The sequence below is a fragment of the Hypomesus nipponensis genome, chromosome 19 (assembly GCF_054491055.1).
Source record: "Hypomesus nipponensis isolate SF chromosome 19, ASM5449105v1, whole genome shotgun sequence".
NCBI lineage: Eukaryota > Metazoa > Chordata > Actinopteri > Osmeriformes > Osmeridae > Hypomesus > Hypomesus nipponensis.
Genome location: NC_140379.1, coordinates 11,373,569 through 11,401,064, shown reverse-complemented (window position 1 = coordinate 11,401,064; position 27,496 = coordinate 11,373,569). Strand labels below are relative to the sequence as shown.

General features: G+C 40.2%; 4 protein-coding genes across 5 annotated transcripts in view; 1 reads left to right on the top strand and 3 right to left on the bottom strand.

The window, feature by feature from the left end:
- The window catches only part of adamts7 (a disintegrin-like and metallopeptidase (reprolysin type) with thrombospondin type 1 motif, 7), a 56,433-nt gene extending 42,952 nt beyond the window's left edge, over positions 1–13,481 (bottom strand). The window contains exons 1-4 of one of the 2 annotated variants that reach the window (XM_084681644.1): positions 13,074–13,481; positions 9,738–10,105; positions 5,134–5,314; positions 3,625–3,821 (exon numbers count right to left, since the gene is read on the bottom strand). In XM_084681644.1, coding sequence (XP_084537770.1) covers positions 3,625–3,821; positions 5,134–5,314; positions 9,738–10,105; positions 13,074–13,200 — 873 coding nt within the window. In that variant the 5' untranslated portion in view covers positions 13,201–13,481. Of the gene's footprint in view, positions 1–3,624; positions 3,822–5,133; positions 5,315–9,737; positions 10,106–13,073 lie in introns of those variants that run through there. The other variant, XM_084681645.1, reaches the window with a different exon arrangement.
- A 914-nt stretch (positions 13,482–14,395) lies between these two features.
- Positions 14,396–16,230, top strand: rxfp3.3a2 (relaxin family peptide receptor 3.3a2). Its single transcript, XM_084681646.1, has one exon. It carries the CDS (start codon positions 14,461–14,463, stop codon positions 15,724–15,726), a length of 1,266 nt encoding a protein of 421 aa, XP_084537772.1. The 5' UTR covers positions 14,396–14,460; the 3' UTR covers positions 15,727–16,230.
- A 632-nt stretch (positions 16,231–16,862) lies between these two features.
- On the bottom strand, positions 16,863–19,333 carry calml4a (calmodulin-like 4a). The gene is made up of 5 exons (XM_084681649.1): positions 19,296–19,333; positions 19,157–19,187; positions 18,802–18,942; positions 17,429–17,617; positions 16,863–17,203 (listed from the first exon to the last, which is right to left on the bottom strand). Exons 1-5 carry the CDS (start codon positions 19,296–19,298, stop codon positions 17,106–17,108), a joined length of 462 nt encoding a protein of 153 aa, XP_084537775.1. The 5' UTR covers positions 19,299–19,333; the 3' UTR covers positions 16,863–17,105.
- Positions 19,334–20,090: 757 nt separating this feature from the next.
- Positions 20,091–23,721, bottom strand: LOC146247013 (ceroid-lipofuscinosis neuronal protein 6 homolog). Its single transcript, XM_084681648.1, has 7 exons — positions 23,490–23,721; positions 22,975–23,089; positions 22,756–22,854; positions 21,856–22,044; positions 21,674–21,729; positions 21,452–21,574; positions 20,091–21,016 (listed from the first exon to the last, which is right to left on the bottom strand). The coding sequence occupies exons 1-7, from the start codon at positions 23,546–23,548 to the stop codon at positions 20,746–20,748; spliced, it is 912 nt and encodes a 303-aa protein (XP_084537774.1). The 5' UTR covers positions 23,549–23,721; the 3' UTR covers positions 20,091–20,745.
- Between the last annotated feature and the right edge of the window lie 3,775 nt (positions 23,722–27,496).

Here is a 27,496-nt window from a genome sequence, read left to right as displayed (position 1 = left end):
ACAAAGTGCTTCTCCAAGACCCCCCCCCCCCATTCCACACACAACTTACAATTTCCCCTTGAAACAACACATATACATACACACACACACACACATATATATATATATACACACTATATATTATCATATATATTCATAGACCTGACTTCTGTAGACATTTGTTTGGACTCTTTTCAAATGTAAAATTGAAGAACACTCCAAGTCTCATTGAATAACAAATCTTCACAAAAAATCTTCAACTGAATCTTCAAGACCTTGAGGGTTTTGGAGATGTGATCATATACACAGCTGCGCATGCACCCATTGACACAGACATACAAACACATGGATGGTAAGACACCTTGCTGAACAGAAGAGAGAGCTAATCTCGTTAAGTGGCCGAGTACTCTCTCCCTTCACTCAACGAGGAAGTTACAACACCCTGGACTGCTAATGTGCTGTCGCTTGCCTGGCTTAGCGCATTGCATTTTAAGTGGTTAATTATCTAACTTCAAACTCATCAGAGAAATGTTTCCTTGCCCCTCCTTGCTACTGTATTTGAAGTCAAACCATCAAACAATACGTTCCCTATTCAGAGTGGCAGTCGTGCACATGAGGAATGAGAACACCTTGAAGCCTGAATAACATATGCGAACAAGAGGCTGCTGATGGTATGCCCTTGAAGCAGGGGAGAGTGTACAGGGGCAGCTCTCTTTAACTTATCTTTCTGTAGAGGCAAAAGGCTGAGGAGCGTCAAGTTTAGCGATTATATAGGGGATATTTCTAAAATAACATGAAATAACAAAAGGTGAGTTCAGTCTTAAACAAAAGTCCTGTGGGGACCCCAAGGCCCCAAAGTTTTACACAAGTTTAGGAACCAATAATGTCACAAGGCAATAAGTCATCCCACAAAAGGTTAAGCAACATGCACTGAAAACATTCAGCCCTGAAGAACATTGTGAATACGTTTTTTTTATGTCTTTCTTTGTCTTTCAGTTTGCAAAGTTGTTCTGGTTCTGTGAGTTCCAATTCTGTTCAATCTTAGGAGTAAAAGTTTACATTAAATTGGAGTACGTATTAGTATGTAAGACTTAATTATTGTAGAATCTATAGTATAAAAAAAGTAATGCTGCTACTTCTTATAATACATAAAAACATACATCTATTTGGTTCTTGTAAATAACAACACAAACTTTTCTCTACTTTGGGTGCCATGTAAAGAAAAACCAACTTTTTAAATGGGCGTTGACTTTCAAAAACATTCTCCCCAACATCAGGGTCAAATTCCAATCATTGTCCTTGTTGATTTGTAAATGTGTCCACACCACATTTTCTGTGCAGTGGCTTTGTCATTGAGACACTGGAGACCAGCACAGCTTCAAATCAATGGAAGTCATTCATCAGCATGCTGTCTATCCCTAAGACTCCTCAGCCTTCAACTGGAGAAAAAAACGTTTAAAAAGATGAAACGTACAAACTGAACAGAAAGCACTGGGGTTTCAGTTGAAAAGGCATTGTGCCAAACCAACTTTTCCACCATATTCTTTTAAAGCCTTTACACAAACGTCCAAAACCCCCACAAATTAAAAATATATAATTTTCATTAACTGGAAACACATTGTTTCCTAGCCTTACTGTATACAAAATAAAGGTAAATGCAGACCTATAACAACATTCGCAGGTCACCTTGACAACTTTGTAGCTTAAAAGTATTGTGAAAAGACTTCAGTTTCATAGCCATAGCTGCAATGCTTACATTTTACTTCTATTGCATGAGCATAAATGTAACTCCCAATGTGTACTTGTATCCCTGTCTTTAGGTTGATAATACCCCATTTGAACCTCTTGAAAACTGTAGTTATAGACCAAACCATCATATGACAAAATATGAGGTCACCATTTACATTTGACTTTCAGTACTGTCGTATTCAACCTGCAAAGTGGGTCCTAAGTTTGCCCACAGGATCATTCCAAAGACACGAACATCCTGTTAAGAACGTGAACCCCTTTGACAGTTCCACATTTTGGATCAACATCCTTAGACAATGGAGGAGTGGTTGGCCCAGAGGAAGATACTGCCATTTCTGTTTGTTTGGAGTTTGCAAACCATATGCTACAGTTTCCAACCAAAACACAGGTTTGAAGCTTTCAAGTTCAAATGGGAGATTCAGGAGGCTGGAAACAAGACATCTTGGAGGATGGGGAGGATAAAGGCTGCTTCCTTTCTGTATTTTATTTTTGTGAAGCCAACTAACGTCATAATACTATGCCATTGCGGTCTTCTTTCCTGAGATTGCATCCTTTGCTAGACCATTCAAGCAGCTGTGGCAAGACCGAGCGCACTGTGTTTTGGAAAAAGCAGATAATGATCTGACAATGGACAAGGTCAGCTGGCTTCAGCTTGGCTTCCATCCAGGAAGTGGTAAAAACACAAGGGTCAATGGGCAGGAAGCTGTCATTTAGAACAAGGGAGTATGAAGGTTACAGTTAGAAGGCAGCTACAATACAAATCGAGCATACCCCTGTCCTAACAAATGAGAGTAAGTATGTGTGTGTTTGTGTGTGTGGATACTTGTGTGTGTTGTGTGTGTTGTTAGGGGATGGGGTGTAACAGATTACAGACAAAGTAGATCTGCCAGAAATATATCCAATCATGCTCTCATAACATGTAAATTACAGCTACAATCATGTTTTTTGGCAAGAGAGGAAAGTCAATGACCCCACACACACACATCAAAATGGGCACTTCAATTTGTCAAGTTGAAATTCTTAGTCTATCACTTCTGTAGAATCTTGAATGATTTTTATGTAGGTTATATATATATATACACTGGTACTGTATGTATGTATGTATGTATGTATGTATGTATGTATGTATGTATGTATGTATGTATGTATGTATGTATGTATGTATGTATATATATATATATATATATATATATATATATATATATATATATATATATATATATATATACAGTACCAGTCAAACGTTTGGACACATTTTCCCATATTGTGACCTCACAGAAAGAACAGTTCAGATAGACAGTGAGGTTTGTAGAAGGTATAGTTGAATGTTTAGGAGGTGTAATGGGACTTCTGATAGGTACAAGGGCCGGGTTTCCCAGATTCGTTAAGAAACTCTTAACGCTAAGAGCTTCTTAGGAACGTTCTAAGAGCGTTCTAGAGCGCTGTTAGAACATTCTTAGGAAGATCTTAGCGTTAAGAGCTTCTTAACGAATTTGGGAAACCCGGCCAAGGACAGTTGATATGAATAATGTGGGATCAGAGATTCACCAGACGTTTTTTGACACACACCGTTTTCGCACTTGAGATAAAAAGAGAGAGAGAGAAAAAAGAGAGATATTAGGGTGTCTATAAAATAATGATGCATTAACTAGGCTGCCAACTCTCCAATCAATTACTAAAATCCTTACATCATCCTTGACTAAATATTCAGGAATATCACCACTGAATACATTATGATTTACCTCTTCTGGCATCTCCATCGGTTTTGTAGATAAGACGTGATTGGATGTGAAAAACTAATGAAACCTCCCTTCGTTGGTTGCACACTCATTTACAGAGTATTGGTAACTACAATCATAGTGGCTTGGCTAGTGCTAAAAGTACTTGGCAACTCACAATGTTCATGATGGCCAGGACATAGCTCTCCACGCCCCCACTTCCATGGTACTCCACCATCTTGGCATCAGCCACCACCAGAGTCTCCACCCACTTCTCCCTGCTGACGGAGCGCTGGCGAATCTTCCTCCTCCTTCGCTGGCGCCGTTCCCAGCGCTCCCGTTGCCTCTCAAAATGCTCCAAAGTGCCATCTGGATCTGGGGAGAAGACCCCAACAGGGACATTCATGTATAAGCAGCGCAGTCAAGATTATTGTGTGATGTCAGATGTTGGATGATCATGCAATGTATGTGTACAGTATGGGGTGCTACAGGGTATTTTCTGGTCACAAGCCCTGTCTTTTAAGTTGTGTTGTACATGTCTGCTGAACCCTCTTCAGAAAACTGTGTATAAAAATGACTAAAGGCAGTGTAGCACCAGACAGTACAAGTACAGATGCCAACATCTTTTAGGCACTCCGTTAGATGCTACATGCACTCACTCAAAGAGACAGGTGTCTGTCTCATCCCAGAACGATCCCTTACACTCAAGCAGGATAATTCCTTGAGCAGGTCAAATCATGAATCCTACGTCTGAAGTACCAATCCTAGTCATGCCTGTGAATATATATATTTTTAATTAAGACAATCTAATTGATCCCACATTCTCCCCTGATCTCTTTGAGAATATTTGATTAGCACACACTCAATAAGAATTCACCCAGGCAGTTGGCTCATTACTTGTACAGCTGAAAATATGACTTGACTTAATTGAGCCTGAAACGAAGAAAAACACCCACAAGGTGTGACTCTGACATTGGTAATTCAACAAAATGCAATGTAAACTGGACAAACCTCCAAACCAGTTCAACCATCCTAAGCCCTTTGTGGAATATTCAAGAAATCCAACTGACCTATTATCTGTCCTCATAGAAAAGAGAATCAAGAACAAATTTGTAAGTCAAAGAAATAGGCTACGGTATGTTATAGTTTTTTTACATTCAGCTTCAGCTGCAAAGGCTTTACTTGAATTACCAATGTCAGAGTCACACCTTGTGGGTGTTTTTCTTCGTTTCAGGCTCAATTAAGTCAAGTCTTATTTTCAGCTGTACAAGTAATGAGCCAACTGCCTGGGTGAATTCTTATTGAGTGTGTGCTAATCAAATATTCTCAAAGAGATCAGGGGAGCATGTGGGATCAATTAGATTGTCTTAATTAAAAAATATATATTCACAGGCATGACTAGGATTGGTACTTCAGACGTAGGATTCATGATTTGACCTGCTCAGTTATACTGTGTAATTACTGTCCCTTAAGATAATGAGTGTTATATGATTGAAAAAGCTCCTATTTCTGCCTCTGGACTCACATTTAGGATTACTCTTGGTAAATAGAAATCTTTTGACAAATGTTTTAGCAGCCTGGTGCCAAGGAACCAATGGTCAGCCATCCAAACTGATAGGAAAGATCAACAACAATTGACTGAGATCCAGTCGAGGGTGCACATTGAAGTCATAAGTGTATGTTTCACCTTTGACACCACAGGTACTGTTGAAAGCCTGCTCTCCAGATAAGGACTGTACAATCTGACTGAAGGCAGAGGAGGCATGACGTTTGTAGATAACGTGGGCTTGTGGCCTGCCAGAGTCATCGCTGGACTGCTCCAATGGGCGGATAAAGAATTCATCATTGGTCAGCTTAAACAGTCCGGTCTACAGAGAGGAAGAGGGGATCAAATTTGGTTGCTATTAGACATAATGAAAAGTCTAAGAACATTGATAACGTAGATCATTTTGAAATGCAAGGTTTGATTGCTCTGAAATGAGAACAACATAGTACGGGGTGGGAGTGGGGTTCAAAATATTTTGTTATGAAAAACATATCAAGCCCATTACACACAGACGTATGTGGATCCAAACTTCTTAGGCTTGGCCAAGAATGTTTTTGCACATTCTTCCGTATGGGAGAGATGTTAAAATTAATTGAAGAAATAAAAAGGCAATGCATTCAGCTGTGTATTAAATACCCATAGAATACAGTATTATACTCATTAAATAACTATTATGAGAATCATTTTCTCTGCCTCACGGGGACCAAAAGAGGACAGAGAAATTGAGTCATAATCACAGTGAATAACTCTTCTTTTTTATTCATTTATAAAATTACAGGGCCATGACCTGTCATTACATCCAACTAAAACATTTTACATAGGCGACCACATTTACTACAAGCAATGTCAGAGGCCTTCACATAGGCCCATTTAGGTATATGGAACTGCACCTAAACCAGTTGCACATATACCAACTCAAAACCTAAAAGAAGATAAGGAAAAACTCCCAGGAAAACGCAACAAAAAATGTAAGAAACCTTGAGAGGAGCAATTTGGTTAGGGATTCCCTCATCCAGAGACAGTTGGTGACACAGAGAGATGCAGACCATATGTTTAACATGTATCAAGAGTAAAGATAAAAATAAAATGTACAAATGTCCAGAAACATCCAGAATTCCATATCAGAGATCTGAGTTTCCAATGTATTCAAATTCAGAAGAATATTTTACAATCCCTCAATGACTGTAAGATTAAATAAAGACCATGTACTTTTATCTGCATAGAAGATAAGTATTAGTCTACACTACCAGGGCGCAACAAAGAAGTTATAGTACCCTTGCGGCAAAGATAGGCTGTAGTATGATATAACAAAATTAAATTTGACTATAATCATTCATTTGGTTTTCTTTTCTTAAACCCTTGAGAATGAGCTGGGAGGCATCTGGAAAATTCTAAAAGTCAAATTTCCTTAATGAAGCAACAGATAATATAACAATTCATGTTTCCTTTCTTTTCCCCTGAATGTGTAAGTACCAGTGTTCTTTTACTGGCATATCATAAAATCTTTACATCATAGTGGCCCCATCAAAAGAGAATTTTGCAAAGATGTCAGTGACTCTACTGTGCATACCCAATACTAATAAGGAGCACAGAGGATTGGTTGGTGCAGCCTATTTCAAAGTGCCATGCTATGCTATGCAGGTCACCTCTTAAGGATTAATTCCATCTCCTCTCCTCTCATCTCTTTGCACTTTTCCAACCTTGGTTTCTCACAGCTGAGGGGCAATCTTAATCTTAAGAACTAAAACATGTATCCCCTGTGGGTGCAGGGAACCTTAGTGTGCACTTCTGACAGGAATGGATGCGTGGCTCAGGAATATGCAGGCTTGAGTTGTTTTAGTTTTTCTTATTGTTTCACAATGCCCTTCTGATAACGATGTGCAAGTGTAGTAAACACAACCTTAGCACAAATACTGTCTAAATTGACAAGAATCACACAACAAAGCAATAATAATAGCATGTGATATGTAATTAAGACTAAAAGAAAAATAAATTGCACGTTGTTAGTTTATACCCCTGCTCTCTATGAGGCACGTTCATCTGAAACTCTGAAATCAACCTCTGATTCTTAAGATTGGGAAGGAGATATAAAAAGAGCGACCATGTAGACAATTGCACACGTCGTACATCGTTTCGTTTGAGGTGAGCTTTAGTTGCTAAATGAAGCAGAATGAAAGGCTTTGTCTGGTACGTGCACACTCATTCACACAGATATACAGGCTTTATTGTAAACCTGCATCACGGAGAGACAGGCCCCTTATTTTACAATGGGACCTGATTTGACAGTAATAACTGATGCAACACATCTTTGAAACACAGCGGTGATGTCCTGAGGACCAAAAGGGGATTAGAGTGTATAGTTTGATGCAATAGCTTAACATTCAATCGGTGTATGAAAAATAAAAGGTATTCTAGAGATGAAAACATGCAATAATTATAAGGCTTTTGCAGCAAGTAAAATCCACTTTTCAGACACCAACCTTAATAGAACAACAGAGTGGAGTTCATCCCAAGTTCAAAGCAGCGGTATATGTTCTTAAAAACCTGCATCTCCTCTGAGATGCTCCAGGACACATTTTAAGATGTTGCATTTTTTATCATACTTTCCATCAATGTTCTGTAGCTGAGGTGAGGCATTGCTTCAAAAAGATCAACCTTCGCCACCATTGTCCCTGTGCCCAAAAACACCAAGATCACCTGTATGAACGACTATTGTCCGATAGCACTGACCTCTGTCATCATGAAGTGTTTCGAGTGGCTAGCCAAATCATTCATTTGTTCCTCGCTGCCTCCCACCCTGGACCTATGCAGTTTGCATACCGGTCCAACAGGTCTACAGACGATGCCATCGCCCTGACAATGCACACCGCCATAAGCGGAAATCCCGGGGGGGGACACGACCCCCCCATCCTGGGAAAAATGTGATTTGTCCCCCCCAATAAATCATTGGAAACATAACTATCTAATTTCAATAATATTATTAATACACAATGAAAGCGCTTTGCTGATTATGGACACTATGGCGCTTTTTTATGTGCTATGTGTTACAGCAGTAATTTTGGTGTCCCCTTCAGGAATTGCTCTTGAGAAAATGTAATATAACAGATTTTTGCCACTGCACACCGCTCTCCCACCTAAAAAAGGGAATACGTATGTGAGGATGCTGTTCATTGGCTACAGCTCAGCATTCAACACCATCATCCCCTCCAGACTTGTTTCCAAGCTTGTGGACCTGGGACTAAGCCCCTTCCTATGCAAGTGGATCTGCAACTTCCTGACGGGGAGGCCACAGGTGGTGAGAATCGGTGACTGCACCTCATCCACACTAATCACCAACACAGACACCCCCCAGGGCTGTGTGCTCAGCCCTCTCCTGTTCTCCTTGTTCACGCATGACTGTGCGGCAACGCACAGTTCAGACCTCCTTGTTAAGTTTGCTGACGACACAACCATTGTGGGCCTCATCTGACAGTGACGAGTCAGCCTACAGAGAGAAGGTTGATATCCTGACATCCTGGGGTCAGGACAATAAACTCTCAACATCAGCAAGACTAAGGAGATGATTGTGGACTATAGGAGGCTGCCGGAGGAGGAGCATGCACCCCTTCACGTCAACGGATCTGAAGTGGAAAAGGTCAGCTGCTTCAGGTTCCACGAGGTGAACATCAGCAATGATCTCACGTGGTCTGCTCACACAGACAAGGTGGTCAAAGCAGCCTGAAAACGCCTCTTCTCCTTGAGGAGTGAAGAAGTTTGGCAGGGACTCAATCATCCTCACTAACTTCTACAGATGCAGAGCACACTGACTGGTTGCATCACAGTGCGGTATGGGAGCTGCACAGACAGGGACCGCAAGGCTCTACGTAGTGTGGTCCGGTCTGCTCAGTTCATCATTGACAGGAAGCTCCCTGCCCTACAGGACACATACCACTCACACGATGCCTCAGGAAAGCTGGCAGGATTCTAAGAGACTCTTACCACTTCAGTCTTTTTGCCTTGTTGCCTTCTGGCAGGCGATACAGAAGCATTCGGTCTCGCACACGCAAACTGGACTACGGTTTCTTTCCAAGGGCCATTAGGCTTCTGAATGAACATTGATACACTGTCGACACACACTAGTCACTTTACACACTGTCACTTCAGCTACTGGTTGCACAATCAGCAATATTGCATTAATTGTACCCTACTTGTCTCTAGGTTACTATAGGTTATAAGGTTAATATAGGATATTATGTGTATTATAGGTTTAGTATACTGTATTGTTTATTTTGTATACTTAAGAGGTTTCTTATATTATATGTTGGCTTATCATAGGTGTAACCTATGTTCTGACTACTTATGTCATGTTATGCCCAGTTGCTTTGCGTTGTCTTGTCCAAAGAATTTCATTGCCCAGTCTGACCCTGTGTTGTTCTGTGCATCTGACAATAAAACACTTGAACTTAAATGCACAATCAAATACATATTAGACGGTTTGAGGTGATTTCCTTTGATGCCACAGTGGATCAAAATCACTTTAAAAAAGCATAAATTCCATCACAAATTGGCATTCACATTTATGATTTAATATAAATGTGTCTTGATTACTTCAGAGCTTCAAATGGGGGTCCACGTGAGACTAACGCTGTGATATCTAAATATATCCCCATCTGTTTGGACAAAAACGTTTGGCCCTGTATGTGTCATCCAACTTGTTACATCCTCTTCACTAATTGACAACATTATCAGTCAGTACATAAACTCACCAAGCCATTACAGGTACTTATTGCTGCACTCCCCTTCACAGACGCCTCATCCCAAACCTCTCCGGAAAGGTGGCACAGCAAGGAGTCTTGGCCACGTATTTTGGCGCCATCCAAGCCACCATACCTGCGTTCCGTCAGAAAGCCAGGAGCCAGCAGGTGGGGGTTAAGGGTGAGGTTGAAATGCAGATAGTGGCCGTTGTGCTGCAATTGGTAGAACACACGCGTTAAGCTTCCCAGATCCCCTGGGGCCTCCCGCCGCTGTATCCGGCCAGCTTGGTGGAACAGGAAGTTGGACAGGAAGTGACCTTTGGCATCCACTCTAGAAGGGTGAACTACTTCGTACTGCTGGAGCTCCCTCAGAAAACTCTCTGTGGGAAGGAGAGAGAGAGAGGACAAGGATGTGTGGTCGTTATCCACTAATTGACTTCGAGTTTATAAACAAGCATGAGAGAAGCATAAGGTGCGTTCGACATGGACTGACTTCATGCGGCGCTGCAGCCGGCTGCAGGCAGCTGACTTGAAACAGTGAATTCTGGTTAGACTTTTTGTCCGACTTGAGACGGCGCCAAAGCTAGGTTTCTGTGACGTAGCCATCAAAGTACCGTGAGATCGATTTGAGAACTGCCGGCTGTGTAAGAGCAACTGCACGGGTTCTAATGACGACACAGCTATTTCATGATTGGCCAGACTCACACACGACAACTTTGACTCGTGTTTTGTCATTATTCTGACGCCTTCAATTTCGCCAATGCTCAAATCCGGACCAAACTGTTTAATTAAATTAAAAATGTGTTGAAGAAAGTGTTTTAGTCCACCTCTTCACTAACGGAAAGACTACGTTTAATTATATAAAGTTATATAAATTGTTATATTATAAATAATATACTCTCGCCGGTCGTTTCATGCAGCCGCAGTTCATGTCGAACGCACCTATAGACCAAACCATCTGGACATCATCATATGCCTGGTATCTACATGGGAAGCTCAGACAAATGTGCAATTACATTATTGAGCCATTACTGAGGAGGTGTTTCACATAGCACAAATCTCAGTAGTGTGGCCCCTGTTGTGCACACACAAACCACCATTAGAGATTAATACAAGGGTTGGACAATGCATCTAAACTGATCTCAAAAACAATATAGGGAATACACGTTCCAAAAGCTTTGCATACCCTGCAGGTTTTCCAACTCTGATACATTTGGCTTGAGATCCTGTGCCAGTATCTCAGTTGGGAATATTGACAGTAAGTCAATCGAAATGCACTGTGCACATGCAAGTGCATGGTTGGCAGGAACATCTCATGTTTGGTCACAGTTGTCAGCCCCTACTCTTTGTATGCTCATCTTGACCCGGTGAGAGTCATTGTCATGGCAACCAGTGTGATTGCAGTAGTACTAGCTTTAACAAAGAGAGGAGGGGGTCCAGAGAGCTAGCGCAGCGAGTCAGTTCACACACATAGCTATGTATGTATGTACGCACAAGCGATTTACCCTTCCACTGACAGAAATGGAAACTCTTGCTACACATTTACCAGACACACAATAATACAAGCATTGAATACAACAGTTTGCATGCACTCATGCAGGCATGCAGACTCACACACACAATAGTGTTGAAGGAATGGAAAGAATTTTGGGACTGGTAATCTACAGAGGCAGTCATTCATATGCCTAAACACAGCACTTTCATGCAAATACACACAAAAAGACACTTCAGCCACTAAAAAATGCCTGTGTGTCTCTGTTCTCTGTGGGGGTTCTGAGTGTATTTGCAATCCATGAAAGTCATTTCAAAGCACCGTTCAACTTTCTCTGGCATCATTTAGTATTCAGCTCACTTTTGAGTGCAGTGCAAGTCAGATATTTTTAATGAGCATACACACATGCACATCTTGCTGTGTTAAGATGAGTCATCTCTCTTTCTACACAAATACATGTGCATCAACACACACTTACATACATTTCACTTTGTCCAGACAGAAGCACATATGGGAGGTTAAACCCTTGCAGGCAAATTACAACACAGCCTACGATGTACAGCCTACGATGTACGGTTTATTGTCACTTAGTTTACTTTCATGTTGGACATTCTGGACAGGGGCACTTTTCTACAAGGATGTGTTGGAGTTGTTTCATGGTTCCTGTCGGGGTGTCATTGTGTCATTGTTGTGCTATGCAGTCTTCTTCGTGACCCAAAACCCCTTCAACCCGAAAACAAACACATGGAACATAGTTTTGCCTCTCCAAAAACACTTACTATGGTTGGTTTTGTAGGAGCCATGCCACCTATCCCGAGGGTACATCTCTAGACTGTGGAGATATTTTAAAGAGTTCATCTGCAACATGGAATGGGGCTGGGCCGGATCGAGGGGACTAACAAGCTGGTTTACTCACTAAAAAGTGATAAGAGGTTGAATGTGCATTAAGGTTTTTACAAATCCTCTTTTAAATTTTTTTACCAACCCATCCTTTTTAATAATCCGGTTGTCTGTCAAGAAAGTATGGCGCAGAGGCCAAAAGTAGAAAACTGATTTGGCTTTGCGCTCAAACAAATGAGGGAGAATCTGGGAATTACAGTCAGAAATGATATACCCAGTGATACCTCTGAAAGCTGTAATGTACTCTTATGTTGAATTTTCCTGAAAAAGATTATACAAACCCTTCCTAAATGAGATAGGAAGAGCAATAAGTTAAAACTCATTCTAAATACATGGGTCCTTGCATACAACAAGCTTCAAATGTGTGTATGCATTAAGGTAGCTGCATTTCCCATTGTTAAAAAGATGCAGGTCGTATAACTTATTAATTAACTAATTATTTCATGCATGTGGTCATACCGGTGGTGTGCTCATGTTGAATACAGATGGGAGTTGTGTCAATCGATATTACAGAAGCGCGTATGTTTCCTGTTGTATGATTCTCACAACACAATAAACTAGTCTAGGTGAAACATGTCATTCTAATAATCCCGTGTGGGTAATTGGGCTGTTCAGGCGTGCTATATGACTATCAACAACTACCTAAGGCCTCGACAGTGATATGTGCCAATATAGCCTTCGCTTGACTGGTAGCCTGACAGTCACAAAATACTACTGCATGTCTCATATAATGTTAGAAACAACGACCTGCCTACAGTATCGACAACGTATCCAAAAAACATGGTTGAGAAAGAAGACTTCAATCTTAAACATTAGAGAATATGAAAATATTGAATGGGCTGTAGAAGAGGCTGTAAAACAGCTCAGCTTTGTTTATGAACCACAAAAGGCAACCCTCAACATCTTCCACTACACCTAAAGCCGAGGAATTAGAATATGAATTTCTAATGACTTACCAGCCTCTTGGTTAAATCCCAAACTTGGATTGTTTTCAATGACCGACAAAAAAAACGCTGCGACAAAAAAGTGAAAAGGATATAGAGTTGGTGCACGAGCTTGAAGGCCGCGGTAGAAGTAAATCATCTTGGTGGAACGATTGTAAACGAAACATTTACCTTAAAAAACACATTTTTCTAAGTACTTTCCATGAGCAATACACTACTGTCCTTCGGTCACCATAAATATAAACATTACGAGAAATGGTGACTACCCAACCAAACTTCATTAGTTTGAGACATTGTTCTCCCTTGAGCACAGCTTGTCAATTGCGTCTTTTGCATTCCAAGAATGTTAACCAGGTTGTGTTATTTGCTGACAAGACTGTCCCCTCTTCCATCCATCGGTCTCTCCAAGCAGCCCATGACAGTTTGGAACTTTCTTTACAAAGCCAAACTTAGCTGAAGAACCGCCCTCTTAAGGAGTGGGAGGGTTGACTTCAGAGAACAATGTAAAAGTATCTTAATATGAGTCTGGGGAAATTCAACAAAATTAGCTTTCTTGGGTTGTATGTTGGAATTAAAACACATGTGCTTTCAATGGCCGGGTTTCCCAGATTCGTTAAGAAGCTCTTAACACCAAGAACTTCTTAGGAGCGTTCTAAGAACGCTAGAACGCTCTAGAACGCTCTTAAGAAGCTCTTAGCGTTAAGAGCTTCTTAACGAATCTGGGAAACCCGGCAAATGTCAATAATGTTGCATATTTTAGACGAGCTACTTTCAACCCCATTTTATATCGGAAAATCCTCATCGAGGTTATGTGTTTAATCTGGATATTGACAATATTATCTTGTTTGTAAGAACTATACGCCATAATTAGTTGGTGCATCAGTCAACGCATTAAGAACTGTAGGTGCTGGAGGGAGTGCCCAATCTATTGCCCCCTCTAGCGGAAGATACATTTCACCAGAAGCTCTCCATATCGTAATGACTTCCATGCAGTGAAGTTAGACTTGTTATAGACATACGAGATTTACAGCAGCTACTCCCACATTTAACACAAAAAAAAGAATACACCTCTTTAGCGCGGCCTTGGATACTGTTTTTTAATCATGCTGCTATTTGTAATGACTTTTCTTGCAGTTGAGATATGTGCCTTACAATTTTCCACAAAACCGTTTACCCACAGTGCTCGCCAAAACGTCAATTCTCTGTAAACCAATCCTAACTTTGCGGGGGAGGGCACTCCGAACGCGCACTTGTATAAAACCCTCATCTGGCGCTCATTGCGTTTTCAGTCTCCTGTTTTAGAGACAAAACCTTCCAAAATTACGACACGAAATTAGACTATAAGTTTACTACCTCGACTTTACATGGTACAACTGAGTAACATGATAACTGGTGTCGCATGAGTTGGGAAGACTATGTTGACTTTGATATGCCATCGGTTAACGACCAAGTGCTAGTCGAAGCACCTGTTGTCGTTTACCTATCAGTGAAGATGGGCGAGATCCTCAACCACAATGGGAGCGGGATACTGAACATGACTTCTTTGGACGAGGACAAATTCGGCAGTCTTGAGGATATTGATGTGACCGCAGATGGCACCCCTATTCTTAGGATAGTTATTTCTTTTGTGTACTCTGTGGTGTGCGCAGTAGGCTTAGTGGGCAACCTCTTAGTATTTTTCCTCATGAGGTTAAGACAAGGTCGAAAGAAGTCTAGTATTAACTTTTTCATCATCAACTTGGCTGTAACGGACTTTCAGTTTGTGTTGACACTACCGTTCTGGGCAGTGGACACTGCGCTTGATTTCAGCTGGCCATTTGGAGACGCCATGTGCAAAATCATTTTATCGGTCACCGTTATGAACATGTATGCAAGCGTTTTCTTCTTGACTGCAATGAGTGTGACTCGATACTGGTCTGTCGCCTCTGCCCTGAAGAACCGAGTCAGACAGAGATCGTGTTCAGTCAAATGGATCTGTGCAGTATTGTGGGTCTCGGCAACTGTCGCCACAGCGCCAACGACAATTTTCTCTACTGTGACTGTTGTAGCTGGGGAGAAACTCTGCCTTCTCCGGTTTCCAGAAGGCCACGACTGGTTAGCGCTCTACCACATTCAGAAAATTATCATAGCCTTCATCATACCCATGCTCATTGTTTGTATTTGCTATCTGATGCTCCTACGGTTCATCCGTTTGCGAAGCATGAATAACAACAATAACCCAAAGCGGAGGTCGAGAGTGACCAAATCCGTCACCATCGTGGTTCTATCCTTCTTCTTGTGCTGGATGCCAAACCATGCAATCACCTTCTGGGGCGTCTTGGTCAAATTCAACGCAGTTTATTGGGACAAGTCGTATTACATGGTTCACACCTATGTATTCCCTGTGACTGTGTGCCTTGCGCACGCCAACAGCTGTTTGAACCCAGTGCTATATTGTCTCATGCGACGGGAGTTTAGAAAGATGCTCAAGGACTTGTTTTGGAAAATCTCGTCTCCAGCTACCTCTAAGGTCTGCGCAATACGCACGTTCTCGGGTTCCTTTAACCCGCCGTGCGATGGCACCCAAGGGGTTATCGCTTTAAACGTCATAGATGCAGATCAATGTCGACTTTCCATTATTGACAGAAAAGGCTTACCCGCCTCCAACATCATCCCGCATATCTAAAGGTGATTCAAGCGCGCTTTCAATGAACATTAACGGAAAAGCACGATGCGCATGAACTGGGACCTGTATTTGTGCCAGACGTTGAACGTTCTAAACCACATCATAAATTGCCAATAGGCTATTCGCAAGCAATTCAGTTGAGCGAAGTGAATGTTGATGTCAAAGACTTTAAAATTAAAAGTGCATTAAATGCACATATTTTGTGGCATGTGTATTGCCAGAGCCGCGTAATCTGGATCTAATGATTTCTGGTTACCTTTACACGTCTATGTAAAAGCTAGGCTACCTAATGGGTTGAATTATTTTCCTGCGCAAAAAAACTTTTAATATTAAAGGGACATCAAGTCTCTTGCAAAATGCTACTGATAATAACCCGTTTGGACAATATCACTGACCCATAATTTTATGGAAGCTTAGGTTTTAGGTGTTAATTTTGTGGTATATTGTTTGAAACATAGTAGCCTACCATAGGCTATTTGAATGTAGATGGTAGGCATGTAAAAAATAAATTACTATGTCTGTAATGTGAACTTACTGTAATAAAGACTATTCATTTTAGTTTGGTGTTACTGTGTAGCCAACTCTAATGCGCCTTTGTAACTAGCTTTTGTGAGGACTGATGTTTCATGTGCCTAAAGACGCAAAAGACAATATTGGGAAAGTTAATAACGCTAGCAATGCGAGAAACATCTATGAATTGTTTTATTTTCTTTTGAATTATTTAATCAAAAGTGTGTGTGTTTCTTTATCAATCAGTGGTTTCAGTTTAACATAGGCTACATTATCTTTATAAATAATTTGGAGGAGGTATTATTCTGTTGGATAATTAGTATCCTATGCCTGTTGTTCTTGGTGAAGACTGAACTGACAAAACACTGGCTTTTCCAGGATTTAAGCCATCTAAATCAAACTGTATAAGTTCCAATTCAACACCGCATGTGCAGCTCTGAGCACACGATCCAGTTGTGTGTGTAATAAATCAAAACAGAGAGAAGTAGAAGTTGTATGTACACTAAGTTAATCTGCACATTTACCCACAGTCCAGATAAAGTTGCAATCTTGTATGAGTATATTCATGTTAGGCCGACATAGTTTTTAGTGCAATTACTTTCATGAAACAAATACATAGATAGTAATGAATCAAAACAAAACCCTTTATTTCAGTTAAATTTTGTAAATTGTTTGTATCAAATACATTAATACATTATCAATAATTGTATCCCAGAACACCCCCTCTGAAAATAAGGTCATAAATACTGCATGCACACATTTTAGTTAATGGATGGTTCCATACTAATAGATGATCAGTGAATGGACTATAAAACTCCATCATTGCTAGTGTCCCTGTGATGATTAACAGGTGCAAATCATATCTGCTCTCAATAGTCAACTGGCGGTAGAGTCACCATCCTGGTGAACTCCTCGTAGTGCACCTTCCCATTAGACTTGACATTGGCCTCCTTGAAAAGATCATCAACTGATAAAAACAGCAAAGAAAACATAATTAGCAACATCAAATAGGCTAATGTCCATTTCATGTCCATACATTCAGTATTGTAGAAAATGACCCCTGAGAGCGTGTTGTATCACATTTCAGGAAGTAGATTACCAGGTTAGTAGAGAACTCCAGTAAAGATGCTTTTATTGTCAATTTCTACACAAAAAAAATCATAACGTTCTGTCTTCATAAAATTATATTTACCCTCTTTATCTGTTAGCTTCTCTCCAAGCTTAGTGAGCTTGGATCGTAGCTCAGTGGCTTGGATATAGCCCTTGTTCTGTTTATCTGTCATCCTCATGGCCTCCAGGATCTCTGCCTTGGGGTCTTCCTGCTGGATCTGCCTGTGCATCATGGTGAGGAAGGTGGAAAAGTCCACTTCGCCTTTCTTATCTGGGAAAGGACAAGAGTAACCACTTGTGGAATTAGGATGCTTTTTGATGGTGGAGGATCCGTCAATATACTCAATCTATTTGGACATAACACATCATTGTTCATTCAAGTTGAGCCTCTGCACATTAATGCCACAATAACTCTATAATTTATAATACAAAGTGGAATTAGACAAAATAACAAGAAGTGTGACTGTGTTTGTGTTAAAGGTCTTTCTTCAAAAGCCCCAAAGTTGAGTCAGGGTTTAGCAGACAAACCCTCAATGAAATGAAGCTGTGCTAAAATGGACCAGAGACTGATGGAGAAAAGTGCTTAGGAGGACGTGGTAGGTTTTGTAAAATTGCACTGACTTGGAAAGTGGACATCATATATTCTAAATCCCTTCTCCCAATTTCTTCTATATTGTTTAACAATTATGAGCATCTGAGAGACACTAAATAAATGTTTTCTTTCAATATAAATAATTAATTATTTAATTGCACTAATCTTGTTTTTCTCAATGGCCACATTTTCCATGATCTATTCACGCAGAGAAAATGATAAACCAACATATGACCAATTCTAAAACAACTCATAGGTCCTGTGCACTGTGAAAATAATGGACGGGAATCAGCCTAATTTCACCTTGCCATACTTTGCCAATTCAAGTAGTTTTGTAAATGTGTTGATTGCTTTAGATTTGCATGTGTATTTTTTAAATTTTAGATTTACTTATAAAGTCATCAGCCATAGAACCCTCAGAACCGGATGGAAAGTTAGACAAAATTAAGAATAGACTTCATTTAAATATTTTTATGGACATCTTGGGGGTATGCTAAATGGTCTTTGTTGATTAAGATAAACAATTGGTTCTTTTAGGTGTTCCTCAGACTTGCATTTTGGGCTTCCACCCTGAAATACTATGTGATAAGGTAATTATTTAAACTTGACAGTCATGCTTTATTGTGAACAATTACTGTTCATTCTAACCTTTGCCTTATGGATTAAGATAGCACATTGCAAAGCCTTACCCTATACCTCACACATTTGGTATTAATGGACAGATCTTGAACACAGTCATAATTTTTTGTATCCCCTATTTATGTTAGTTTCAATAGCTTAATATGAGAAGAGTATTTCAGAGTGTTGAGATGTTCCCATATGCAGTGCAGGGGCATGTATTGTTCGAAACAATGAATACCTACCTATCTTGTGGACCTGTAAATGTCGCTCCACCTCGCTGAAGGTTGGACTGGTGCCCAGACACCGCATTACTGTGATCAGGTCCTTGACTTCTATTTTCCCCTTACGCTTCTTGTCATGCAAGGAAAAACATTCCTTGAACTCTGTTAGGAGGGTGGATAGCACACTACATTATTACTCTATGTGTATGATTGAGGTGTTCAGAGTTTATTAGATATTCAGTGTTTTATAAATCTTTAAACAAATAATTTATTATTAAGGACTACAATACTGGATATTTTATTTTAAAGTTGTTGTTACTTTACATAGCCCACAAATACCCAAAGTGAAAAGAGCATGCAACAAAACACATCTCACCATTAATTTGAGTTTGTGTGAGGAATTTAGCCTGCAAAATAGACACAATTTGGACACAATTTCACAAGACAATATTATAATTTGTTCTTATTATTTCTTCACTGTGAAAATCACATTGATAATCGTAGAATTCTCTTACCATGTCTTGAGCTGTGTCTCTCGCTTCCTGTAATGATGTGACTCACCTATGCAGATTCCAAAGTCCATCTCCTGAATGCGTAATCTAATGGCTGTTGCTGTGGAAACCAAATTACAGCATTCCCAGTGTCATATTACGCTTTCCTACCCTCCAATAAAACCAGCCATTTACGGTCTTATGACATTCAAAATAAGAGGGACTTGGCACACAAGTGTTTTTCATAGTATATGTGTTGTCAGCTACTGACCATCTTTGCTGCCAGGACAGCCAAAGTCTGCAGAACTGGTTCTACAAAATATCGAAACATTCCAAGGAGTTGATCGTCAGTGCTGATGTGACAGCATAACGAGGTTGCTACAGATTGGGCAGCGGTACATTCATGCTGTGAACAGCCCACTCCATCTCATCCAAAGCATTTTGTCTGGGAATGTGCATTTCAACTTAAGTAAACTTTCTACATTCTTATGGCACATTATTCTACTGGACTTATTCGTGAAAGGTAAACTATTGCCAGGAGGGTATTCATTTTAACAGCAACAATGTTCGAATATGCTGTCCCATTGAAACATTGCTCCGTTAGTATCAAGGTACCTGAAAACAGTCCCCAGATCATTACACCACTGCTGCCAGTTTGTACTGTTAGCAACTTACAGGCTGGGTTCATGGTCTCAATATACTGACTACAGAGTTAATTTTGAGGTAGTTGCAATTTGTGACATTGTAACTAGATGTACTCTAATGATCAATGAATGGGTTAGATATTAGTTATTAAATTCACAAAAACCAAGACACAAAAATTGCATATTTGAATTTATCATAAAACATAACATAAAAAAACTTTGATCATTTAATATGAATATGTTCAAGTATCTCTGACCTTTGCACGTCTTTCGAGTGCAACAGGACATTTTACAGCAACACTGGAATAGACTACCTTGTTGACCACTCATGGCTTATAGCTAGTCAAAAAGAGTAACAAAATGACACTGGGTTTGGGTTGAATCTCAAGTAACAGTAAAGCACTTTGTGACAAACAGGGCAGATACAATTCTGTGATGGTCAAGTCAGATTCCACTTGCAATTAAACAGTGCAACTGGAATGAAAAAGGATGTGAACATCAACATTAGAAGAATTGTATCATGCCCATATACTTTATAACGACCATTTCTACATTTAGGACATAGAAATAAGATAACATAATAATTGTGTACCCTAACCGTTTTTACCATTTGATCTTTGTGAAGAGAGAGGAAGACAGCCATTAGGTCTACAATGAATTATCTACTTTAGACATTTTTTACTTGATGTGCTGAAAAAATATCACTTAATCATCCTAAAATGAAATTCATAAAACCAAATTGTACATAATCTTGCACCGAGGCCAGTGGTTATCATACTCCCTGAAGGGAGATCATTTTAAAAAAAAGCTCACAGGCTTCCTTCCTTCCTTCAATGGCTGTCCTTAATGTATAGAGTGTAGTAAGACCAGGGTTCTGGAACATAGATGAGCCCAGGGTACTTCTTGCGTAACACTGGGTCGTTCCACAGGTAGGTTACCCATACCACCACCAGGCCCATGGTAAGAAAGAAACTGTAAAACAGAAACTCTCCGTTGCTGTCCAAGTTCGAGCCTTTTCGCCATCGGTGCACCACCAAAGCACCCATGGCAAGGAAGCTGAGAAGGAAAAGTTCAAAGATCTGGCCCTCTGTAACCAAATACCTGATGGGATTAAAGAAGGATGGATTAATGACGGACAGATTTGAGGACAATATAAGGGAGCCAAATAGTATTTATTGGCATCCTCAAAGCTGAGTTATCACCATTTGAGCTGATGCAGAGAAAGGGGCCTTCAAACTAGAGATCAGCTACATCTATCAGATTTTTTCTATGCCATTTTGATGCATTTACTTAAGAAATATGATGATACTGTATGTATACACATAGAAGTCAACACAGAGCTGGTACCATGGTACTATATTTTACTATACTATACTTTACTATACTATATTCTATCAGTATTATTACAGAACTGAACAACTGTCAAGTTTACAGTTAAGGGATTCAAAACCCAATGCTGTAGTACAAAACATTCTATAATGATTATGAAGTTTGTGATGGAGTAGAGGCAAAGGAGGATGTGAGGAGGAAACTGACCAATAGTATAGAGCACTGGGCCAGAGTAACAGCCAGCCAGACAAGGGCATTTTCTTCTCCTCTTTGATTTGAGTGAAGCAACCAGTGAAGTACAGGAACAGTATAAGGAAAAAAGGAATGTACCTGCAGGAAGGAGCAGAAAGCACAGTTTTTATTTATTTTTTAAGACAACCAAAATCTACTTCTATCATATGTGACACCAAAATAGTTTCATCCACATACCACATTAAATGTCCCAACTGTTCATCGTAATAATAAAGCAGTTCAAAACAATCAATCTAAAAGAGAGAAAACATAAAAAAAGGCAAAAGTGATAAAATACCTCAAATAAATGACACATACTAAACATAAAGAGAAATGTATATAAATGCACAAAACCTCCACTAAAACTTGTTGAAACCTACCAACGACATGGGTTTGAGATCTTTTATGATGGGGTTCTCCCTGACTGACAAGTGGAGCTGGTAGCCACTCAGGATGAGGCGATGGTTGATGGAGTCTCCCACCAGGTGGATGCTGGCACCCATGACAAATGTGATGATGCAGAGGTAAACTGCTGATCGTGGGAGAGACCTGGGGCTGCGCTCTATCAGCTGGTGACAGGAAACGTAAGTGTGTAAGTGCAGAGTGCTAACCCTAACCCTATAATCACAGGATAGGGGGCAAAAAACACTGGTACACATTTCACACACTAGAAAACACATTCATTTATTTATTCCAATCAGTAAATCATACATTAAATGTGTAAGTCACAGATAGTGTTCTTTTCCCCATAGTAGCTGTTTATGAGTTCAACATGACCTGACCTGCCTCCAAAAACAACCAGGCTCCAGGACATAGGCTAGGGAAATAACTACAGTAGTAAATGAGCCTCATTGTCCATTTTATGACCTGTGAAATGGATAGGCCCCACTCCCTGGTCACGAGAACAAAGCAGGGGTATTTTCACCTCATCACTTGACTTTTCATTCCTGTTAAGGACTTGAGGGAGTTAATCATTTTCTGTATTCCACAAGTTTGCAGGTCAGGAGATAGTCAGAACACAAGACATCTTAAATTATACTGAATAATTATTATAATATATAATAATGCTTTAGTTAAGTGTGAACTGTGAACCATCATCAAGCTCTGTCATTTAGGATCAGTTAATCTCACTGAGTTTTTGGTGTTGTTCTGGTTGGTGTTGCTAGTCCCATCAATGTGCTCCAGTCATGGTAAGACTTGTTCTTTAAATTTCAGCCACACAAAACAAAGGCATGTCCTTTTACCAAACACAAACACACATAGACCTTGTCTTACTGTACCTTTAATAGTAGGAAGGGTGTTAAGACATTGTAAGCCATATGAAAGTAGTCCCCAGCACTAGGCTTGTTTAGGGGAAACCACTCCAGAGGAAGGATAATCTAAAGATAACATACAAAGACGTTACACACTCTGGTTACCATTATTACTGTTACAACCATCTATTGGTAAGCAATACACACCACATCAACTGGGAACACAAACAAGATAAGTGATCATACCATGACAATAGGCCTTCCGAAGTCCAGTACCCAGTTCTGTAACATCAGGCAGAACCATATGTCAAAGTGGAAGTTTTTTTTGTTCGATGCCCATTTTTCCTTTGCCCCCGATTTGCTGTTGAGGAAGAGACACGTGATGGACTACAACAGTGGGATTTGTGCGGTACCACAAACGTGGGTATTTAAAATAATATTCCATTAACCATTTTATATTGGAATTTTTCTGTAAACTGGGCACAAGATTAACAACCAAATTATCTTTACAAATTGGTGACTCCTTTAAAATCGGTAAGTATGCAAGGCTGGCATAAATGTTTGTAATGTTTTCATTCGTGGTTATTTTTTAATTCGTTTTTGCTATCATACTCGGGTCTTACTTGGATGGAATCCGGATGTTTTTATATTCGCATTGTGGCATGTCTGTGCAGACTAGTTCGGGAACCGGGCACAGCCTACATTCAACAAAGTGTAGTTCAACCAGTAATTAATATAATGTATATGTTAAATATCCAAACCTAGGGTTTAATGTTGGCTGTGCTGCACTGGTTCGTCTTTTTCGTACAACCGTCTGCATTATATTTCCATTCAAGTTGCATCAAGACTGTCAAACACAACTTCAAATCGTCCCAATCCTCCTTTTTCTTCCTGTCACAACTTTGTTCTTGAGTTTTGGTTGGCAGATCGAATCCAACTTTAAATTGCATTTACCGCCACCTACTGTGTTGGAGTGTAATGCCAGTCATGGCCTCTCTACACTAGTCTCATCTACAACCGTCTTTATTTAAAAAAACTCCCACAATAAATATTTAGCCTTTAGTCTAGGCTATATGAAGAGCCAACTAGTTCACGTACCCCTATCATCCCATCGTTTTCAGCTTCCTTCGTCATCTCTGTCACCTCTTTCTTTAACTAGGGATGTTTAAAATAGTGTGGCCTTCACATTATTGGCACATTACTGCCACATGCTGTGCTGGAGTGTAGGCCTGCACATTGACTCCTTTTCTTTCTTTGGATTTTCGATAGACTGGGCGTTTTGACGCGTTGCATACCATCATGCCATCAGGTTCACCACGGAAATGGCTCTAACATTTAGGATATCCTTTTACAGGCGTCATCTGATTGTGAAACCACATCATTTGACAGTAGATAACACACACTGGCCTTGGCTGCTATATCTGAAACGAATCAAATTAAACAGAAACCCCTTGAGCTCTAAAATGAGCCTATACTCAGTGTATATGTAACATTCATTGTGACTTCAAACGTCAGGCCTTCAAACTAGTCTCCTTTAAATTGTCCACAAGGAGGCATCCTTGTTTCAAGAAGTGGCAGGCGGCCTAAATGGTGGTTAACTAGCACGCCTCTAAAGGGGAAAAAATATAGCCTCTTATTGAAATGATTGAGTTTAACCAGTAGTGGTTGTGGGCAGGGCGAACCGGGCAGGCGCCCGGGCGGCAAGAAGAGGGGGTGGCAATTTCCCAAGTGCATCAAAATAAATTAACCCAAGGCCGTAGCCATGGAGTCAACATTGGGGGAGACAAAATCTGCTGGAGAGTCTGAAGGTCCCCTCCTTGAAAACCTTAGTTTAGTTATGAATATGATTACATTTTTTAATGATAATTTTGGACAGCGTGCGTGGTTGCCTGTCATAGCGTAGCACATTTATATTTTATTTTACATTTTTATATCAATATATTGGGGGGGGGCATTTTGACCAGATTTGAATATTGGGGCGGATGTGTCCCCCCCAATATTTATTAGGATTACGGCCTTGAATTAACCATCCCGCTATCCTTGAGATTCAAACGCACTACCAGCAGAGGGCGCCAACCGCGACACGTCATATGGGGGTTTGACGGTCACTGAGTTTAGCTCAATTTTTACGGAATACAATTTTTGGGTTGTGGGTAACTAACAACCCTGTATAGCTTTTCCTTCAAACTTAGCTGTGCAGGGTAGGCTACTTTCAATCCCCTTCTAAACAGCCCCCCCTCTAGCCTGACGTTGTCATACTCATAATTCTAGTCAGAATATGAGTCTGAAAACTCTCCGTTGGGCTGTGACTACCGGGCGGGTTTCAACTGAACTCGTAAAACAAATGCCTCTATGCTCAATCGGATAGACCTACAACCAATCAGAGCAACAATATGTTGTTTGTTGAAAACGAATTCAACCCAAGGGCTCTTTCGTGACGTTGTTGATTACGTTACTGTTGATCATCTGTCCATCACCTTATAAAGCCTGCCCTGGCAATTTCATTGGTCCGCCCAATTTTGGTTGTATGTAGTTGTTCCCAATACGAGACCCTCCAGCCCCAACTTCCCGACCAAATTTTTTTGTGGGCGGGGAGAAGTTGGGCTGGCAGCCAGGCTACCCGCCCTCCCCAAAACACCTAACACATTTGATATGCCTACATCTCACGATGCGGTGTCCGCTTTACCTACAATAGTCCTTAACAAAACCGACAACTGAACGGCGTGATTTGGTTCCTTAAAAACAAATCTAATCATGAACCATTAATCAAATAAAGCACCCAACTGATACCAACATCTAAATCTTCAAAACAATTATTGACAAAATATAGATCTCTAAATATAAATCTTAATATTAGCCTATTTCGCGTTTCAGATTCCATGCCATTACTTGATCAATGCCAGTATTCACTTTAATTTGTATGGTCTGGGTGAATACTCGATTCTGATTGGCTGCAGGGGTGTCCATTAGTAATTGCAACAAAACTGTCTTTTCACAGTTCTAAACTATTGCGCTGTATAAGCAACGAGTACCAGTGCGAATGGGGTTGGTAAGGGATATTCCCACGGGTGTTGTTGCCTACGCCACTCGGCCGGATATCCCTTACCAACCCCACTCGCACAAGTACTACATTGCTTTTATAAACAATGTTATAGTCAAACAATTAATATTTAATCACAGCTATTGATTAAAAAACAAGTTTTTTGCCATTGTTCATCCGCAACGATCGGCAAAATAGTCCCGTTGTCAACGTCAGCTGAGCTATTAGCAAGATTCAAAGGCAATAACATTGTGTAAGCCTACGGTTGACAAACAGTAAATATAATTTTAGAGTATATTTGACAAAAAGATTTGCTAGCTTAGCAGCCATGTCACTGTCCAAAAATCAATATCAAGATTTTTACGAACAAAGTATCAGCCATACTAGTACCAGAGCTTGTTTAAGGAGAGCCTGCCCACTCCCTATTCAGCCCCATTGTACCAAATTCTGTTGCAGCTCCACCAGAGTTCCACTGGGAGTGGTCGCGGTCGATGCAAAATGAATGGGTCTATGGAGCTAAACGGCTAAATTTGTCTCTTTCGCCTGATTGTCATTGATAAATCTCAGATTTGTAGTTTTTTTCATTTTTAACACGAATTACAGGTCATTTTTAAAAGTGGCTGCTAAATTAAAGACATTTAATTTAACAGCCACTTTTATCCAAAACGATTGTTACTAGGCTATATAGCTACTTCAGCCTATACTACTAAGTAAATAGGGTTACTGTAGCCTACATAAGCCTAAAACATTTTTCAGTGTCATTTTTAAGACATCCACTATTTTACAAATGTCAGTGTTTGCATATCCTGCCATTGACGATTTAACGCTTGATGTGCATGACTGCACTGATCATATGTTGTGCAGTTGCGCTTTTCCTTGCGCTCGGCTCAAAGTTTGCTTGTCGATTTAAAATGACAGCAGGAACACGGTTGTCTTCAATCCATAGCCTGCATGTCCCGGCAGCTCTAATTGATTTCCTGTCAATTCATTGCTGGTGTGAAAGTTACGTTGCGTTTCTTTTCTTCAGACATATGCCTCTCCTCAAAAAAAGTAGGCCATTCTTTAGGATTAAAAGTAGGCTATTCTTTGGGATAACCATCTTGGCTTCAATGTTTTACTGGCTTCAATGTTTTACTGGCTTGTGTTTTTTGTGCCAGTGCCTTGATAAACATGAGTTTTTTTGCCATTCTTAAAATGTGACAAGGTTTTAAGCATTGTCCAGGTTAGTGCCTTGAATATAGTTGTACATAGGTGACCATTAATAGGATTATCATAGGCTCACTCCCTTGCAAGATAATGCAAGGGTCAAAGCTCCGAACTTGTTCATTTAAACCCATTGACACTGTATGACTATGTTTAGCTTGTGTTCTGCTCCTCTCTCTTGCCAACCGTCTCTGGAGGAGGGGATCCCTCTCTGAATTGCTCCTCCCAAGGTTTCTTCCATTTTTTCTCCCGTTGGGAGTTTTTCCTGGGAATTTTTCCTTGTCTTCCTTGAGGGTTTAGGTTGGTTGAGGGGCAGTTCTATGGGCGTATGTGAAGCCCTCTGTGACATGCTTGCGTGTAAAAAGGGCTATACAAATAAATTTGATTTGATTTAAATTACTAATTCAGTTCATTATTCACTGAACTCAGTGGGCCTTGCCAAGTTAGTAAGCACAACAACCCACTATAATTAAGCAGCTGTTCCTATTGAAATTGACCACTTAAGAGTCTCCTGGGAGGTCATAA

Excerpts from the sequence above, each read along its gene's own strand:
- rxfp3.3a2 (XM_084681646.1), top strand. The coding sequence starts at position 14,461 with ATGAGTTGGGAAGACTATGTTGACTTTGATATGCCATCGGTTAACGAC.
- LOC146247013 (XM_084681648.1), bottom strand. The coding sequence starts at position 23,548 with ATGCAGACGGTTGTACGAAAAAGACGAACCAGTGCAGCACAGCCAACA. Across the intron at positions 23,090-23,489 it reads CAGCCAACATTAAACCCTAG|CAAATCGGGGGCAAAGGAAA; the intron begins GTTTGGATATTT and ends CTTCCTCAACAG. Across the intron at positions 21,730-21,855 it reads ATCTCAAACCCATGTCGTTG|ATTGATTGTTTTGAACTGCT; the intron begins GTAGGTTTCAAC and ends TCTCTCTTTTAG.
- calml4a (XM_084681649.1), bottom strand. Across the intron at positions 18,943-19,156 it reads CACACAAACTCAAATTAATG|AGTTCAAGGAATGTTTTTCC; the intron begins GTGAGATGTGTT and ends CCCTCCTAACAG. Across the intron at positions 17,618-18,801 it reads TTTACAGGTCCACAAGATAG|ATAAGAAAGGCGAAGTGGAC; the intron begins GTAGGTATTCAT and ends GTCCTTTCCCAG.